At 35.0% G+C, this 17,237-nt stretch overlaps 1 protein-coding gene across 7 annotated transcripts in view; it reads right to left on the minus strand.

Moving 5' to 3' along the window:
* Positions 1–17,237, minus strand: part of STXBP5 (syntaxin binding protein 5) — a 105,429-nt gene that overhangs the window by 46,906 nt on the left and 41,286 nt on the right. For all 7 annotated transcript variants that reach the window (XM_088161591.1, XM_014885198.2, XM_014885195.2 and 4 more), the window contains exons 6-9: positions 17,059–17,122; positions 14,668–14,751; positions 5,828–5,951; positions 4,709–4,787 (exon numbers count right to left, since the gene is read on the minus strand). In XM_088161591.1, the coding sequence (XP_088017717.1) occupies positions 4,709–4,787; positions 5,828–5,951; positions 14,668–14,751; positions 17,059–17,122 (351 nt within the window). The remainder of the gene's footprint in view (positions 1–4,708; positions 4,788–5,827; positions 5,952–14,667; positions 14,752–17,058; positions 17,123–17,237) is intronic.

The following is a 17,237-nucleotide window of genomic DNA, read 5'->3' on the forward strand; positions in this document are numbered from 1 at the left end:
TTCCTAGTTGGCATTTGCAACATGAAGTGAGACTAGATACATCTGAATTCTTGACAACTGTATATTAAAGGTTTGGTTTACACACATGCTGCAGTTCATGAGTTTAAGACTTGGCTGAAATGCACTTGGTGTTTGCAGCACTGAAGGCAAAGCAGACTGAGATAAGTTTCCAGCTTCTACAATTATTTCACAATCTGCTTGATCTTCCAGAAAGACCTTTGACCAAAGATTTGACAGGATCAAAGAGTACTGCTGGCTGAGGAAGAGACCTCAAAGGAATGGCCATAAATCAGACCATGGGTCTATCAAGTTCAATATCCTGCCTCCAACAGCAGCCCAGTATATTTCTAGAAAAGGATTAAGTTTTCACAGTCTTCATTTCATCTTAGCTCTTTGTATTGAAACTTCACACAATCTTTTATGGTCAGGTCCATGAAGAAATTTCAGCAAAGTTATACACTTGGATTTAGTCTGGTATTTTAAAGGATGTCAGTGAAGAGCAAAATACTGGTGTGAGGTCTTGTGTTAGAATGAGTTACTGCATATTTTTCTGTTCATAGAAATCATCAGGTTTTTTTAAACAATAATGCTGCCAGGACAATTTGTAGTAATGATCATATTTGCAGATTCACTGAGATCAATGACAGTAACAAAGTAACAAATTTCAGTTTTAAGTTTTCATACATCACAGTGACAACTGTATGTCAGCTTCTCCTGGTTTTATTTCTCAAGGTAATCAAACTGCTTTGGGCAGGCTTGCCAGAGACTGTATCTTTTAGATGCAAGGAATGGAAGAGCTAAGAATAGAGCACACGGATCTGTCACACAGATTTTCCACAAATGAATCAAAGATTAAACCTGACTTGAGTCTTCCAGAAAGACCACTCTAAGTTGGAGTAATAATTTTTCATATTTTCATGAAACCATGGATTTACCATGAACACAGACTCTGCATTTTCTAATTAAAGTGTTATCCTTCATACATATTAGATACATATTAGAAGGTTAGTGCGTGTCAATCAAATACATAATGTAAAATAAAAATTTAGAAGATTTGTACTTTATATAATAGATAAGACTGATTCAACTATGGGAATTTCATTTTACCTACCTGAAACAATGGAAGACACTTAAAAAAACTCAGGGTTCAGACCTTAGAGAATTACTCTATAGCATTTTTAACAGCTGCTCATACAGAGATTCTTTGAAACAGTTCACCTTCAACAGGTTTGCAAGTAATCCCCTTACATTCATTTCCTCATCAGTGAAACATGTAAAATCACTTGGAGAATATTATAAAAAATTGACTATAAAAGGGGCAACAGGTCATTGAAAAAAAATTTCAGAAAGCACAGGATTAGGTCTTGTAAAATATGAAAACCTAACACAATTGAGAGTTGAGTGGCTCACAACCCAGGAGGATGTTTCTGTTCAATTTTAGAAGTAAACTGTCAAATATGAGCCAGCTTCTGACAATCCAGATGTGTGAGAGAATGGTATATAGACCAGTCAGGTCATTGGTACCATCTGGCTTACTTTTCAAACCACGAGTACATCTATGGAGAAGTTAATCCTAGTATGAAGATGGAAAAGACTTCAAGAGTTAGTTTACCATAATACTTGGAAGTGCCGAAGTAGTAGTGAAGATAAAACTACAACTTTATTTTGGGAAGTGTGGTTTTAAACCAATAAGATCACACAAGAAAATAGCACAATTCACACAAAATGAACAGATTAACAACTTTTACTTACTGGGAGACATCATCACTAACATAACCTCTGGGTCCCAATTACGCACAGCCACCTTGCTAAGAGACACTGCTCAGTCAGTCAATGACAGCTGCATCAGCTACCAAGACAAAACCCTTCTCAATTATGCTTTACATGGAGACTTTGGAGCTCTGATTTCTATTAGACACAGGCGATTTTACCATAATGCTAATATCAACCAGAGTAAATACTGTAGGGTACTGAACCTGCATGCATGGAAAGTGGCATTAGGAAGGACTGAATCGGGAGGGAAAGGGAGTGGCATTAGGAAGCTTGAGAGTATCTCTAGATTCCCTCTAAACAGAAAAACTACACATAAAAAGCAATATGGGAACAATTTCAGAAAGCTCAAAAGGTAAGCTACCTTTGAAATTCAGTGACTCACAAAAGGATGGAGTATTTTAGATGAAGAGTGGCTGTAGTACAGTGACATTATGCTCTGAGATTGCAAAATTATGCCACTTTATGCACAAGGAATGTATAAAGTATGTACTTTTTTCACCCCTTATTCAGCAGTAACCTTTCTCCCTGAAATAAAGGTACAGACATACTCTTGTTGTAGGGTAAATTACTTTGGCTTTGTACACTTCACTTTTTGCATTATTTGCAGTAGACTAAAAACCAAACCAATCAAACAAAAACAGAAACCCCCACAAAGTTAGCAAATACATAGGTATCTCATAAAACCCAGGAAAAGCCTCACATCCTCCTTTTGTCCTGACCCCTGTTTTACACTATGGAAAACAAAATGCAGGGAAAAAAGGTGAGAAAGAATTAACAAGAACTGCAACAGTAAAAAGAATAGTGCCTGTAGCCCTTAATATAGGTTGCCATCAGTTGTGGTCCTTCCTTTTGCGTGGTTCTGAACCTCTTTTCTCCAAAATTAGCTTATTAAAATTAGAAGCAGTAAAAAAACCAGTTAAGATCATATCAATGAAATGTTTTCCACTGGAGGAGATACTGAAATAGACCTAGATCTTTGAGAACTCTAGACACATAGGGGAGAAACAAAAAAGGGGTGATAGATGTTAAAAATAAAGCATGGAAATAGTGAACATTTTTTTCATAATAAAGATTTTAAATACAACTTAAATAAGCATTAAATAACATCCCTTAAATGTAAGCTTTTTTGCTTTGTTTTGGTTTTTCCTGTTTTGGGGTTTTTTTTTAAACTTGATATTGAAGGACAGCTATAGTGAGCTGCTATAGAAAAAAGTGTAGCTGGTATGTTTCTTACATTGTTTCAGTAGCCTGAAAAATTTTGTTCTGTCCAGAAATGATTCTCCTATGTGCTACAGAAATTAAACCATGAATAAGAAATGTCAGCCCTTTGGATAAAAGTTAAAATCTTATCTAGGATATGAAATACTTAAACAATTCCAAATGGTAAATAGAAAAACTATTAAAAACTTAGGTACTGAAATGTAGCTCTGTCTTGCCTTAAAATTCTTGTAAGATTACAAGTGAAACTGAAAATTGAAGTAGCAGTAAATGAATGGAGATTTCCAGGGCACTGCAGTGCAGACTGCTGGGGTTTTGTTTGTTGCAGGTTTTTATGTTTTCCCGTCTCTTAATTAAAGTTCAGGAAGAGTTATCAGTAATTGTAAATTTAACAGTACGCTGAAGATAGAAAACATTAGAGAGAAAAGTAAATAGAAATGTATCAAAAACACTCAGTTTGGATAAACACCAGAAAGTGAGAGATGCAATAGAAAAGAAAAAGCCAAACGCTAGGAAAAAATAGCCTCCCCAAACACCCAAGAATTCTTAGAAATTATACTAGAATAAACTCCTCTTTAAACTATGTGAAAAGTCAAGTAGTTTTCACATTTTAATACTGTAATGTCACAAAACAAGCTCCAAATGAATCTTCTTCTTGAGAATGACTACTCATACAAAAAGGCTTTGATTGCAGAAATTGTAACTTGCTGAAGCTGAGATTTTATTATCTCTTTAGATCAGCTTTTGATATTTCAGTTGAGAAAGGATTGAGCAGACAGATGTAGACTTTTGCAAGTAAAATATGGCTTTCCAGATGATGACAGATTTTTATAAAACTGGGAGCTAGCCAGAGTTTTAAGTTTCTATTTACCTCACTTTTAGCAAAAAATAAAAACACCTAAAGCCAGTGATATGAGCATATCAACATGCACTGTATTGTATCATTTAAGTACCCATCTTCTACGGATTTGAATGCCTGAAAAGCAACTAAAAGTGGTACACACACCCCCCAAATATAAAGGAAAATAAACAAAAAAAAAATTAGCTTTTGCAAATAGCTGACCAGATTTCCATGAATATTTTATCTTTATACTGCACTTTTTACTCAAACACTTCAGAACCACAAATAAAAGAAATTCCACACAGTTCATGAAATCCATCCATCCCAACTGCAGCTTTGGTAACAAAACATGCTACTCTATAGATACTGTAATTCCATCTGAGCCTCTTGTTGCAATTACTGCTTTGTTACATTCTCAATGTGCAAAATTAGGCATATTTCACTGCGTAAATTACTGCACTTTACTAGAAAAATTTCTGTTAATAACATTTTAGGGAGGAGAAACATATTCAAAATTCAGAATATTCAAGTCAGGATACTATTTATTAAAGTTCAATTTCTCATGTCTGTGTTTTGGTGTCTTGTGTGGTTTATTGGACTTTTTTACTTTAGAACTCTCAAAAGCTTGAGCAAAAACCCATACAAGTTTTAGTAGCGTGGAAGAAGAGTGTAGATAATGCATTTAGCAGCATCTTTGGTTTATATACAGTATTTCGTTCATACATGTTTTTGTAGTTTAGTCATCCATATCTGATTTATCAACGCTAAAACAAAGCTGTACCATTAGAATATGCATCCCAATAACTGGGAAAAAAGTTCATTCCCAGAGTGTTGCACTGTTACATATATTCATTTTGCATACAAAGTAAGTCTTACCCAGCTCTAGTTGTTTTATATTCCACCTTAAGGATAGGTTTGCAAGGTTCTGGCTTCTTTCCATCCTTCAGCTGCTTTCCTAAAGTAAATTATTTTCCCGTGTTAATCGTACAGTTCCGTAACATTATAGCAAGTAATGAAATTCACTGTGCAGTTTGAGGTGTATAAAATTCATGCAAACATATATTCAACAACTTTGACAGTTAGAGAGTATGACTTTGAATAATTAAAAATCGGTTAAAGCTCTCAACACACCAACTTAGAACATTTAGAAAAAAAAACAACTCTAAACTTGACTGCTGTAGAATATTTGTTTTCAAATGTATAAATCATCCCCTAAAGTGCTGTTTTAAGCAGCACTGGCAGATTTTAAATTTATGTTGTGTCTACCCTTTTGCAATTAAAATTGGTCAGCTTACAAGTAAAGTGAGTTTTATCCTGCGTATTATCCTTCAGGGCTAAGACTTCAATTGAGCATGAAAAGCTCGCTCTCTCTCAAGTGTGCAATTATCCTCACTGATACATCCACACTTAAAAATCTAAAGTAAATAAGTTGGTAAGACATGAAATAGAGACATGCACACCATGGAAGCCTGGCATTTGTATAGAACTTACTTGAAGAGTAGCAGTATATTTCACAGAAGAACAACATGTAATGTTAATTTCCTAGATTAACATTAATGCAAGACCTCTCAGAAATGTGAACATTTTACCAGATGCTATTCTTATTCTGTTACAAACCTTTATGAAAATGTGTGTGGTAATCTACACATTTATACATAAAACAGGTACTTGCTTTTATGTATTTTAAACAATATACGAGTTCATAATGTTAAGCAAAAAGCAAGCCCTGCAAAATATGCATTAGTTAACTCTGAGATCCATCTGAGTGCCGTTGTGTGAAAGACAAGCTTAAAGTCTAGAGATCCATATTTTTCTTTCACGAAGATCTTCCTTTTTACAAGCAAAATCTGTGAGAAACTGGGATGACTGAGAAAGATTTTTACTGCATTGCAATTGCACTTTTAATACTTGTTTTTTGCAAAACATATTTTTATTAAAAACAAGTTCTCTGTGTCAAGAGATGTCAAGTACAGTGGGTGTGCATTTTCATCTTACCGTGTGGAGTGATGGTCTGGAATGGTTTGGTGGGAGATTTTACATTCCATATGGTCAAGGTACCATCTGAGTGACTACAAATGAATTGTTTTCCTTCATGATGCCAAGCCACAGAGTGGATAGCCTATGCAAGAAAAAGCAGAACAGCATAAGTCATGCATCTTATTACCATTTTATTTTCACACCTTCCTTAATGACATTAAAGAGAAAAAGGCAATTAGAGAAATTGCTAATTAAATAATACTTCTCCTATTATATCTTAATTTACCCATGGCAAGTTTTTTGTACATAGCTCATACTTTCAGATGCACTTTACCCATCAAAAATACTGTCTTCACTGTAGTGACCTGTTAAGGAGGTTTAGAGGGGAAACCAGCCTCCTCAACAAAATATTGAAGTATTCTTACATGAAGGGTAGCCTGGAAAGAAAAACTGCAAGCACTTATTTAAGCTTTGCTAACCAAAATTTTTCAGTATTGGAAAAAACATACTGTCCAGACAAAAAACATGAGATGAGATTATTAAGTTCAAGTAGTACACATTATTTTGAGATGTTTGGGGATGTGTACATGAGGCAAGCATTGGCCCAAAACTTCCATAAAACAAGAATTGAAGTATTGAGACTTTTTAAAAATTATGATGATGAAAGAAAGCCTGGATGCTCTAATATTGCAATGGCAGCTTCAAGGTGCAGGAAAGCACAGAAATCTGCATGTAAATCTTTCCATAAACACAAAATCATATCTAGATTACTAAAATTAGGAATGGAACGATTATACCATGCCACATAAAATCTACAGAAAACAGCTAAATAAATGAAATCTAGTTGCTGCCTTCAGGCAAGAGGAAAGTAAACAATGCAAAGAATACAAATAAGGCAAAAATATTAACTAGCATGAAAAGCTTGGTGCCGTTTCTGCTTCCAGCATCTCTGTTAGTACATGCAGACATTATGAATCCATTAGGTGATGTTCAAGGGAGTTTCAGTTATAGCGTAAAAATATCAGTAAACAATGAAACCTTAAAATATTTCTCTACATCCCAGAAGGTGCAAAAGGCACTATTAAGTGCAAGAAGTACAGAACTTCGGTATTACTGAAAAGGTAGATTTTATGACAAAGACGGTACTCTGGGTAACTAGAAAATCAGGTACTGAATAAGTGAAAACTGATGGGCTTTACAATACCCTCAGTAGTGATTTCTGTCTCTTAGAAGGGCTTACATTCACTCCAGCTCCACAGGGACCTTGAGATTCCCTCTGAGAGGAAACCTGGGTGTGTGAGCAGTTGAGAACTGTAACCAGCAGTGACAGTTTAAGCAGTAATTACAGGGTAAAGAGCACATCTTAAGACAGAACCAAGTGAGCTTTGCTCAAACTGATTATACACAGATCAGGTCTTCATATTTCATGAAGTTATATAGAGAGACAAGACAGTTTCTGGCAAACTGCATGGGAGAATCCAGAGCTTAAATGACAGAGGAGTCATAAGGCTATGCTACACAAGTCTAGAGTCTCCAATAAACATTTCTCCAATATAAATTAATATAACATCTGGATATATGTAAACTACAGATTAAGTTTAGTATTTCTTAGTGAAATTTAATATTGTTCCCTATGTATTGTGGAATCACAATTGTTATAGATTTTGTTAGACAGATTCTATTTACCAGTATCACATCTACACATGTAGCTCAGAAACCTACATGCCTCACGTGATGTCTCCTAGTATCAAAGTGAAATAGTCTCGATCATTCTGCCTGTCAAATCATTTTTTATTTAGCAAAAACTGGTATTATAAAAGAAATCTTGCATAAATAGTTTATTTACCAACATTATACCAAATCAAGCTAGGGGTCCACAAGTTTGAGAGTGCAGATTCAGTCAAGAGAAGATTGCATTTATAAAAGCTCTTGTCTCTGACAAAATAAATGTCTACAGCATGCTTAGCAATACAATATAATCAGTACATTTTACATAATCTCCCATATGAAGTCTAGCCCTGACAACAGTAGGCAGCCCATAGTGTAAATTGAACAGTTTGATCCACACTTATGTATAAATAGGTCTTAAGAACCAAGAAAGCAAGTTTCATAAAAGGAAGGAAAAATAATTCTGAGAAATGATCACTTCCTTTTCTTGAAAAACTGTAAAGAGAAGGGAAATGCAACAACCTGTTACTGTTGAAACAGCATTAATGCTTAAGAAGATAAAAAGATATGAGCACAAAGGAGGACTGCTCTCACTTTCTGCAAGAAAGATGGAGGGATAAAAAAAAAAACTCTGAAAGACAACAATGAGCCTTTTGACTTTACGGTATTTACTCCCTAGTTTTAGTCTCTCTAGTTTTAGAGTCACTTGTTATATTTAGTAATGCAGCTAAATATTTTATAAAATGTAACTGAAATATATGCTTTATGTTTTTTAAAATAAACCATCTAACCGCTCTGTGGGCTGGGTATCATAAACTTCCGTATAGAGCAATATCCTTTGCTATCACACAATTCACAAATTCTTGTAAGCCTAAAAAATAAAACCAATGCCATAAGTAGCTCCAGCACTATCTCGAGGTACACAACAAGCTGGCCTAGTGACAAGACAGTCATAATAAAAAAAGTAAAATAACCTTAAGTAGTACTAGTTGCTGATGGCACTAGTTGCTGACTAGCAAGAGTCTCAATCACCAAAACAAAAGTAATATTGGAAAAACCATCTAAATACACAAGAGCAAAAAAGTTTTGACAATTTCTCCATGGTTAATATTAGTGCTGGAATTTGGAGGAATGCATTAAATAGAAAAATGATGCAGAATCCGTTGAGTTTGCAAAACTATACAAACCTTCTAAGACACTAAAGAGCCACTAGGAGTAATTTTATTCTAATATTTACACAAAACTTACTGATGCAGAATAAAACTCTCAGTTTTAATCTTAATTCTCATCATTATTAAAACTTCCTGTTTAATTTTTGGTACCATAATGCAGTAGTATGTTTATGTCAGCTAGTGCAGCTTTAACTGTGTCTCAAATCTTTTTTGGTCATATTAGACCAGAAAGTAACCCCTTATAACAAGATCATACCCAACTACCACAGAGGATTTTTGTTATATTTAAGGCACAAGGCATTTGTATCCGTGAGTGGAGTTGTCTGCACAGGTAAACCTCTCTGACCTCACTACCACTCTGAGTCCTTCCATTTACGAACATGAACTAAATACAGGAAATCTTTACAGGAACTTACACAGAAACTCAAATAAAAAAAGTAACCAACTTTGTCTAGATCAGTCTTTATAGTTAATTAATTGCCACTGAAGGTTTCTTATTAGAAGTATTTCTACTATCCTCTTCACTTTAATTCAAATTTAAGGTACCTGTTCTGGACTCTAGGGAAGTTTGTTTCAAAATTTCTGAGACAGTTATGTATATTCTGGGGGAGTGGGGAATTGAATCTTACTTTTTTGAATAACAATACAATTGACCTTGCTGTCTTACACATGCCTAAACTTTATTAGAAATTGTAGAAATTATCCCTGAATTTTATGTGGAGACATATACACAATGTGTATATGTGGAGGCTGTATACACAAACACAAAATCAATTCACCATCTGTTCCAGAAAGATCACCCCATTGTGGAAAAAATATTGCTATGCTGCCTGCAAAGATGGTAAGTATACCTGATTTTAAGAAGAAAACATTTTTGCAGCAAATGCAGCAGCTAACTGAGGGAGACTTACACAGGACTGTAAAATGCAATCACAAATAAACAGAAAAAATGTAAGGAACAAAATTAAAAGTATTTATATGCAAGACTCCCACAGAAGTATCTTAAGTAGATTACTAGCTTTTCAAGACATTATTGCATATTTTAAAACATTTTATGAAATTTATTTTTACTTCCGCAATAGCTTGTAAATATCTCTAGAAATATTATTAGTTCTTGGTACTTTTAAGAGGTACAAAAATGAATAATTTAAATGCAGCCTTGCAATTTAAGAGACAAGTTCATCAATAAAGACTCCAGCTTTTATGGTATTTTTCCACCAGGGGAATTTAGCTGTTCCAATTCATTAAATACTGATACAAATAATCCCATTCTTTTAAATTCCTACAGGCTTATTTTAGCCCTACAGCTGATTACATGCATATGATTTTGGAAAGTTTGAGACCACTCTTCTCCTCTATCATAGTTTAACCCCAGCTAGCAGCCAGGCACCACAGCTGCTCACCAGTAGGATGTGGGGGAGAATCAGAAAAAATGGTACAGCTCATGGGTTGAGGTAAGAACAGCTTAATAATTGCAATAAAAAGAACTACACAGCACAACTGAAACATCAGTGTGTTATCAAAATTATTCATAATTAATCTAAACACACAGCTCTGTGCCAGCTACTAAGAAGAAAATTAAACCTATTCCAGCAAAAACCAGAACAGTGTATGGAGGATTTCAATTATGTAAACACAAAAATTATTAATTTAAGTAGTTTACCCTGTTTTCAAGAGAATTTTTTAAATCCAGTTTTCTAACACTGAATTCAGACTACTGCAAATATGGAATGCACCAGGGACATTGATAAGTCCTTTCATAATTCTCTGGATTTCTTAATGATCCTTTACTCTCTTGTGACATTAATTGAGCTTGAAATACACTGTGCATGACTGGCAAAGCCCATGATTGGTCTGCAAACCAGACTGGCTATTTACCATATCTTATCCAGATTTCACAGCCTTACTATGAAAGTCCTTTAATTTCCAAGGATATGAGCAGCATTTTCACTTAAACATGAATGGATGATGATACCGACTCTTTTCTTCAGGGTCACCAAAAATGAAAGTATTTTAAAACTTCAGAGTATCTATGCTAACGCTCTTGTCGACAATGTAAGGAAGGGGAAAAAATGCTGCAAAACGAAGAAAACAAACAAAAAATGCAGCTACTGAGACTTAAATGACAATCCATCATGAAGATTGTTTCAACGAAATGAAATATATTGACACACTTTGGTTTCTGTCAAGTCACATACCAGGGTTGTTTCTCTTTCCCCTGTCCTCTTAATTCCACAAGCTACTTTGACATGTTTTTAATGCTCTAGAATAATCTCTTACACTCAACCATGTACCAGAGCACCGAGACTAAAAATAGTAATCTATAACGCATCATAGTTAATGCTGCCAAAGCTTACTTGACATCGGAACAAACAAAACATTACTTGAAGAAGGGCCTTGATTATAAGACAAGCTTTAGTTTTCAGAAGTTACAGCTGAGGCATTTGGGGGGCTTTTTTTAGGAAAAAGCAAATACTTACGAAATTTGTTTTATTTCTTTCATGAACATACAGGTTGGGAAATGACTGCAATATAAACTGTGTTTCACATAACAAATGCACAGCTTCCTTTCCCTAAATCCCCAATATCTGCACAAAAAAGGCTTAAGAATGGTGCAAAAAGAGTTTAATATTACTTTTCCATTGAGCCTGCCCAAGACAAAAGAGATGTTTTGAGTAAAGGAATTCAAAGAAATTTTCTAAAAAGACGTTCATTCACAGCTTCAGTTCCACTATGTACAAATAATTTCCTCCAAATTTGCTGAAAAAGAATGTTACATTTGTGCATTATTCTAACTAATTCTAAATATTCAAAATATTGCTGTTAGAAGAAAAAAATATGTGCCATTAAGTTCAGGACTTAATTCATAATGTAGAAAGATCAAGTACAAATTATAACTAAATTCCCTGAATTTTCCTGTAAGTAGAATGCTCTGGAAGGAAGAATATGCCAGCAATCAGCACTAACCTTAATCATGACCTAGAGCTGTCCCCTCCAGCCATGGTTACCCACTTGCTCCTGTTCTTGGGATGAGTGTCCTAGTGTCCTTGTGCTGCAGCTATTAGCTCAGGGTGCTGGGAAGGCACACGTGTTCAGACTGTGTGCACAGTGTTCCATTAACCCGACTTTCAGCCAGCAAATGAGACTGCCCTACCACAACATGGAAATCTGCTTCAAGAAAGCCTCTCAAAAGTCAGGCCATTTGAAATTAAACTAAGCAGGAAGCTACAAACCCATATAATTGAATTCAACGTCTTCCCTCAGGAAACAATGTATCTTTCCACAAACCTCCCAACACACAGGAATTTTGACCCTCATTATGATCTCCCTCTGCTAAGGAAGAAAGGATGACATTTGGATCCCTGCACACATCTGAAGTTTTGAATTAAGAAAGGTGCATCAAATGATGGTGAAAAGACTGCACAGACCCTCAAGTTACACGCTGTAAGAACAACATCAACTACACAGTGATGAGAGAGGAGGAAACCAATCCAGTGACAAAGTTTCTAGCAAACATTCTTTATGGTATCAATGTCCTGGCCACCCTACTCATGATGTCTTAGGAAGCCTAGCCACTCACTAAGATGGCAAATGTGACAAGATTGGACTAAGTACCTCTCTTCTTACTGGTTGTCAACTCCTCACTCAGCAGAGCTCTCATCAAGAGCAAGTGGAGAACCAAAGGATAAATCCTGAGGCTTAAAATCCTGCTCGTGCTACGGGGCAGAATGTCACATGCATTACCATCTGTGAGAGAAGAGGTGAAGCATGTTGTGACATTAGATGCTCCCTGTCCCTTAAGGGTAGGTTGGCACACATGTTCATGATGGAATACAGCCCTTACAGTCAGTGCATGAAAGAAGTTCTCTAACAATGCCACAAAACCAGGAAGGCAACAAGAAACTAGCTAGAAAGATTCTGTGCACAGAAATGTCCAAATTCACGCAGTTTGTTTGCAGGAAACAAAATGGCAAAGAACCTTCTTTGCTCTGAGCTGCACATTTCTTTACCAAGGGTCAGACCTGAGGTATTTCATTACCTCTTCTGCAACCAAAAAACCCAAACTGAACACCTAGATGCATTCACTTCTAAATCCTAAAGAAAATCAAAGATGGAACATCTGAACTGTTCACTGATCTCTGCAGCCTCTCAAGTCAGGATTCGTTCCAAAATGTATTGAGACAGATATTTAGTCAATTTTTTTGCACAAAAGCAAAAAAAACCCCAGAATAATCAGCATGGTGTCTACCTTAGGTAAGTTTCTAGAAACTGCAACAAAATTTTAGTAAAGAACAGAGTTAACTGACATATGGATGAATATAATACACCAGATAGAAGTAGTCAACATGCTTTGAGAGGTAATTAGAGTCAAATAAATCTCCAAGGATGGTAACAGGCATGAGGTTCATGCAAACACTACAAGCTGTCTACACAATTTTCAAAGTCCTTCAGCAACGTATCTCAAAGGAAGCTAAAAGTAAACAAATTAGATATCTTTGAACAAATAAGTAACTGGTTAAGGAAGTAAAGCAATCTGGAATCAAGATAGGCTGGCACTAATTGATTAGTTCATGGATGAAGCTAAATGGTAGAGACCCTCAGGGAACAACACTGCTCAGTTTATTCATAACTTGGAAAATTAGAACAACAATATTAAGATGGTAAAGTCTGCTGACAGTACCAAACCACATTCAAGCAGAAATCAGGATTTCAGAGAAAAACTGCAGAAAGACTTGAATTTTTACTGTCCAACTATGTCAATGAAAAATGATGCCTAAATGTCAGGACTTTGACCTGACAAGTAACACCTGAAGAATGAGTCTCTGCTTTCTTAGTTTTAAGGAAGTATCTGCTTTAAGCTTGCAGCATCAAAATCCTAATCCAATATCAAGACCAAGAGAAAATGAAAACAAGTCCAAAGACAATTATTCCACATGATAAATCCAGTGTGCCTGCATCTTCATATATAATATGCTGCTGTGTTTCTGTTTTATAAAAGAAAGACAAAATAGAATGGTTAAAGTTAGAGAAGAACACAAGTAAGAGGTTTACGAAGAAAAATACGATAAAGACATGAGTAAACTTATGAAAAAAATATATAGGGAATTAATTAGGTTCATGCAACAAAAATGGAAGGGAGAAAAATTGTTCTTTGCATAACACACTCTGGGGCTTATATGGACATTTCTGATGATCTAAGGCTTACACTCCTTCAGAGCCTGTCCCTCCAAGAAAACTCTTGATTGGTAGAATACACACAAGTACAAGTATTGAGCCAGAACTGCCACCAGCAAAACCCAACAACCCTGCCCCCAAAAAGGCCCTGAAGCTCGTACTGAACAATGACAAAGCCATTTTACAGTCAACAAAATGTAATCAAGACCAATTTTATATTATTTTAAACGAAATACATCAGCTTGCATATTATGCTCATTTTTCTTAATCTCAGTCTTTCAAAAAGTCTATTCTCTCAAGACTCAAGTTTTAAAGAAATGAATGCCACCTAATGCCTTTGTGTTTTTTTAAACCTCCCCGAGTCTTATTTCAAAGAGAATTGATCTTGATGTTATTCTGCAGAGAAAAGGCGGTTAGAGAAATGTTGTAGTGAGACTATTTATTTAGTGGTTTCTTCCCCTGCCCTTTCCTCTTGCAGTTCCCAGAATATGTGACAGATTCCAAATTACAGAAATTGCTAAACCATCTAGTTTCAACTTAAGACCTTAACACAGGTGAAAGTCACACGATTAAAAGAAAAAAGATCTAAAAGCTTAGTGAAGAAATCCAATCCATGCCACCATTCATTACTTTACAAACTTAAACTCAGTGAAGTTATTTGGTCTGAAGTTTATTGTCCAAGCCCTATGCTCTTTTAGAGAAAATTTCCAGTACTTGCAATTTCAAAGAGACCTACTTATTGATCCACTGGTGACAGAAGCAGGAGATTAAAAAATAATAAAAGTCACTATTCGAATAGTGAATTATATCCTCAGAGCAAGTAATGCAGAAGAAAAATGTTACCTCATCATGTGTATATCTGTAATCTGCCTTCTTTGACTTCAGGTCCCATAATACCACCGTCCCGGATTCAAAGCCAATGAGAAGCTGCATTAAGAAGACATATAAGGAAAAGCAAAACAATACCATTTGCAATGCCTGAAGTTCTTGTCCCAAAAGATATGCAGTATAATACTACATATAGTAACTGCAAGTAGTTATAAAAGCAAAAATTAAAGAGGTGAAGGGCTCAACGTTAGAAAGGTTTGCTTTGAACTTACTGCTCTCAAGTTTCAGAAAATACAATGGACATTCATGCAAAATTAGAAAAAAATGAAAGCATTCTTCTGCAGATTCCTTGGAAATCACTTTGAGTTGCAGAAAAATCTGTATTAAACCTTGCTATGTGTATTCCACCCTGAGTGAAAATAAGGGGTGTTGAAAAGGAGAACTTCATTGCGCATTTTCTGCACTGGAATTTGGTTTGCTTAAATTTGCTGGAAGAACACAATATTGCCCTTGAAGTCCTCAGTAAAAGTTCATTGTCTATGAAGAAACTATGTACTATGACCTTTCTCCAGATGTTAGTCACAATTGAGATAACTAGCTGAAGGAACACCAGAAACATTGTTTTTTCATAGGATGAAAGCTAGATAAACAAAACTAGATAATTTCTCAAATAATCTTTTTGCAAGAAGCAGGTTTAAACCTGTACTGCAGGGAGTGAAGACTCAAATTGCTCATAATACCTCGTCTAACACATTGTCGAGTATCTAGGTGTTTTGCTCTCCTCTCTTAAGTGCTACTTCTCTAAATGGAAATTTAAAAAATCCAAACCATGGCCAATATAATGCAGTAGTTACAATCAAGTGCCATATCTAGAGGTTTTGCCTGGACAGTCTTTTCAGCATGTTAAGATTTTCAAGGTGTACAGATAACAGATCTCCTACAAGCTTACAAATTAAATATTTCATCTATTTTGGTGCTATACAGCACTAAAATACCATAAATATTAGACACGTTTGATCTAATAGAAGTGAATATACAATTTTTCCCATTAATGTTATTTATACTATTATTTTTAATTACCTTGCCTATAATATGCCATATATTATAATTTTTCTATCTTAATTAAAACATTAGAAAAACCACTGCGATTAGAAAGCTAAAAGCATGAACAAATTTTAAAAGTGCATACATGGGGGATTTTTGCAACTACACAAGGTTTTTTTAGTAATGTTTTTCTTATGAGAAATAAGAAAAGCATAAGGTCAGATTTCAAAACACTGACTGATAGCCTGATTAATAAAACCAGTAATTTTTAAACTTCAATTGACAATAATTAGATGTGGAGTGGAATACATCAAAGTAAATTGGTCACTTGTATTTCCTGAAATTACAACAGCTTCATTGCATTCATATGCTCGAGTCCATAAGCCTGGAATGTGATTCAAACCTAATTCCACAGAGAAACCCATTAGTTATGCACTTACTGCAGTGAGTCTCATATCAATGAAAAAAACCTCTACTCATTAGATTTTCTGCTGCACTGAAACCTCAGGTGTTTAGGATACAAGCTGATAACTAGCTAAAATTTTCAAACCACTGCTAAGACAATAGGATCATTCCCACTCCAATTTAATCCACTACTGACATGAAAAACACAAAATAGACAAAAAGGTATTTCTCCTGCAGATGTAGAACACTAGTAAGTAAAACGGTATGTCACAGGACAAGGACTCTTGTCTTGCAAGGGTTTCAAGTGCATGTACAGTAAAACTTCTTGTCAAGATAAACAGATGATTATGTCAATACTATCTCATAAGAAAGAAAATCAAGTCTAATACAAAGATCTTTCTCACATCTTTTGGTTTTTTGAAATATGTTGTTGTTGTGTTGGCCAGTTTCATTAGCAAACAGCACCTAGTAATTATAATAAATGGCCTTAATATAGGAGTACAAGTTAGATGTCAAATTCCACAAAATCCTGTCTCAGAGAAGTTAATTCAAAGACAAACTACATGGTATTCTATATAAATATGCAATGTAAATAAGCATTTTAAAGTTGTGAAATAAAATTCAAGAGCGTGATAAAGTGGAATTAATTTCCATCACGCCTTCGGCACTCTAGATATGATTGGTGGGGTTTTGGTAACATCTTAATTTTTAAGTAAAATTCTTTGCTTTTATTTCCAAGTTTTTCAGCTAATAATTTTAATCTGTGTTTTCAAATGTTTCTGATTACAAGATTATTTATTCCAGAAATGTATTCTATAGTCATGTTTGTAGCTTGCTTTGTATTACTTTCAAGGCCTAAAATCTTCATTGTCCTCATATACTTATTCCTCCCTTATACTGCAGTGGTATCTATACTTTAAAAAAGTCTTGCTTTGAAGAGTCTTTAAAACATCCTACCTTTCCTTCATCCATTGGATTGTCACTAATGTGGACAACAGGTCCTGGGTGAGATTTGGATGACCTAAAAAAGAAATATTTCCATTAAAAAAAAAAAATCTGTCCCCTGGCCTAAAAGGTATCTCAAAATAACTGGACTTAATACAGATTCTGCAGATACAGACTCCATGTAAGCACAC

This window comes from Sturnus vulgaris, chromosome 3 (genome assembly GCF_052056855.1).
Source record: "Sturnus vulgaris isolate bStuVul1 chromosome 3, bStuVul1.hap1, whole genome shotgun sequence".
Classification (NCBI taxonomy): domain Eukaryota; kingdom Metazoa; phylum Chordata; class Aves; order Passeriformes; family Sturnidae; genus Sturnus; species Sturnus vulgaris.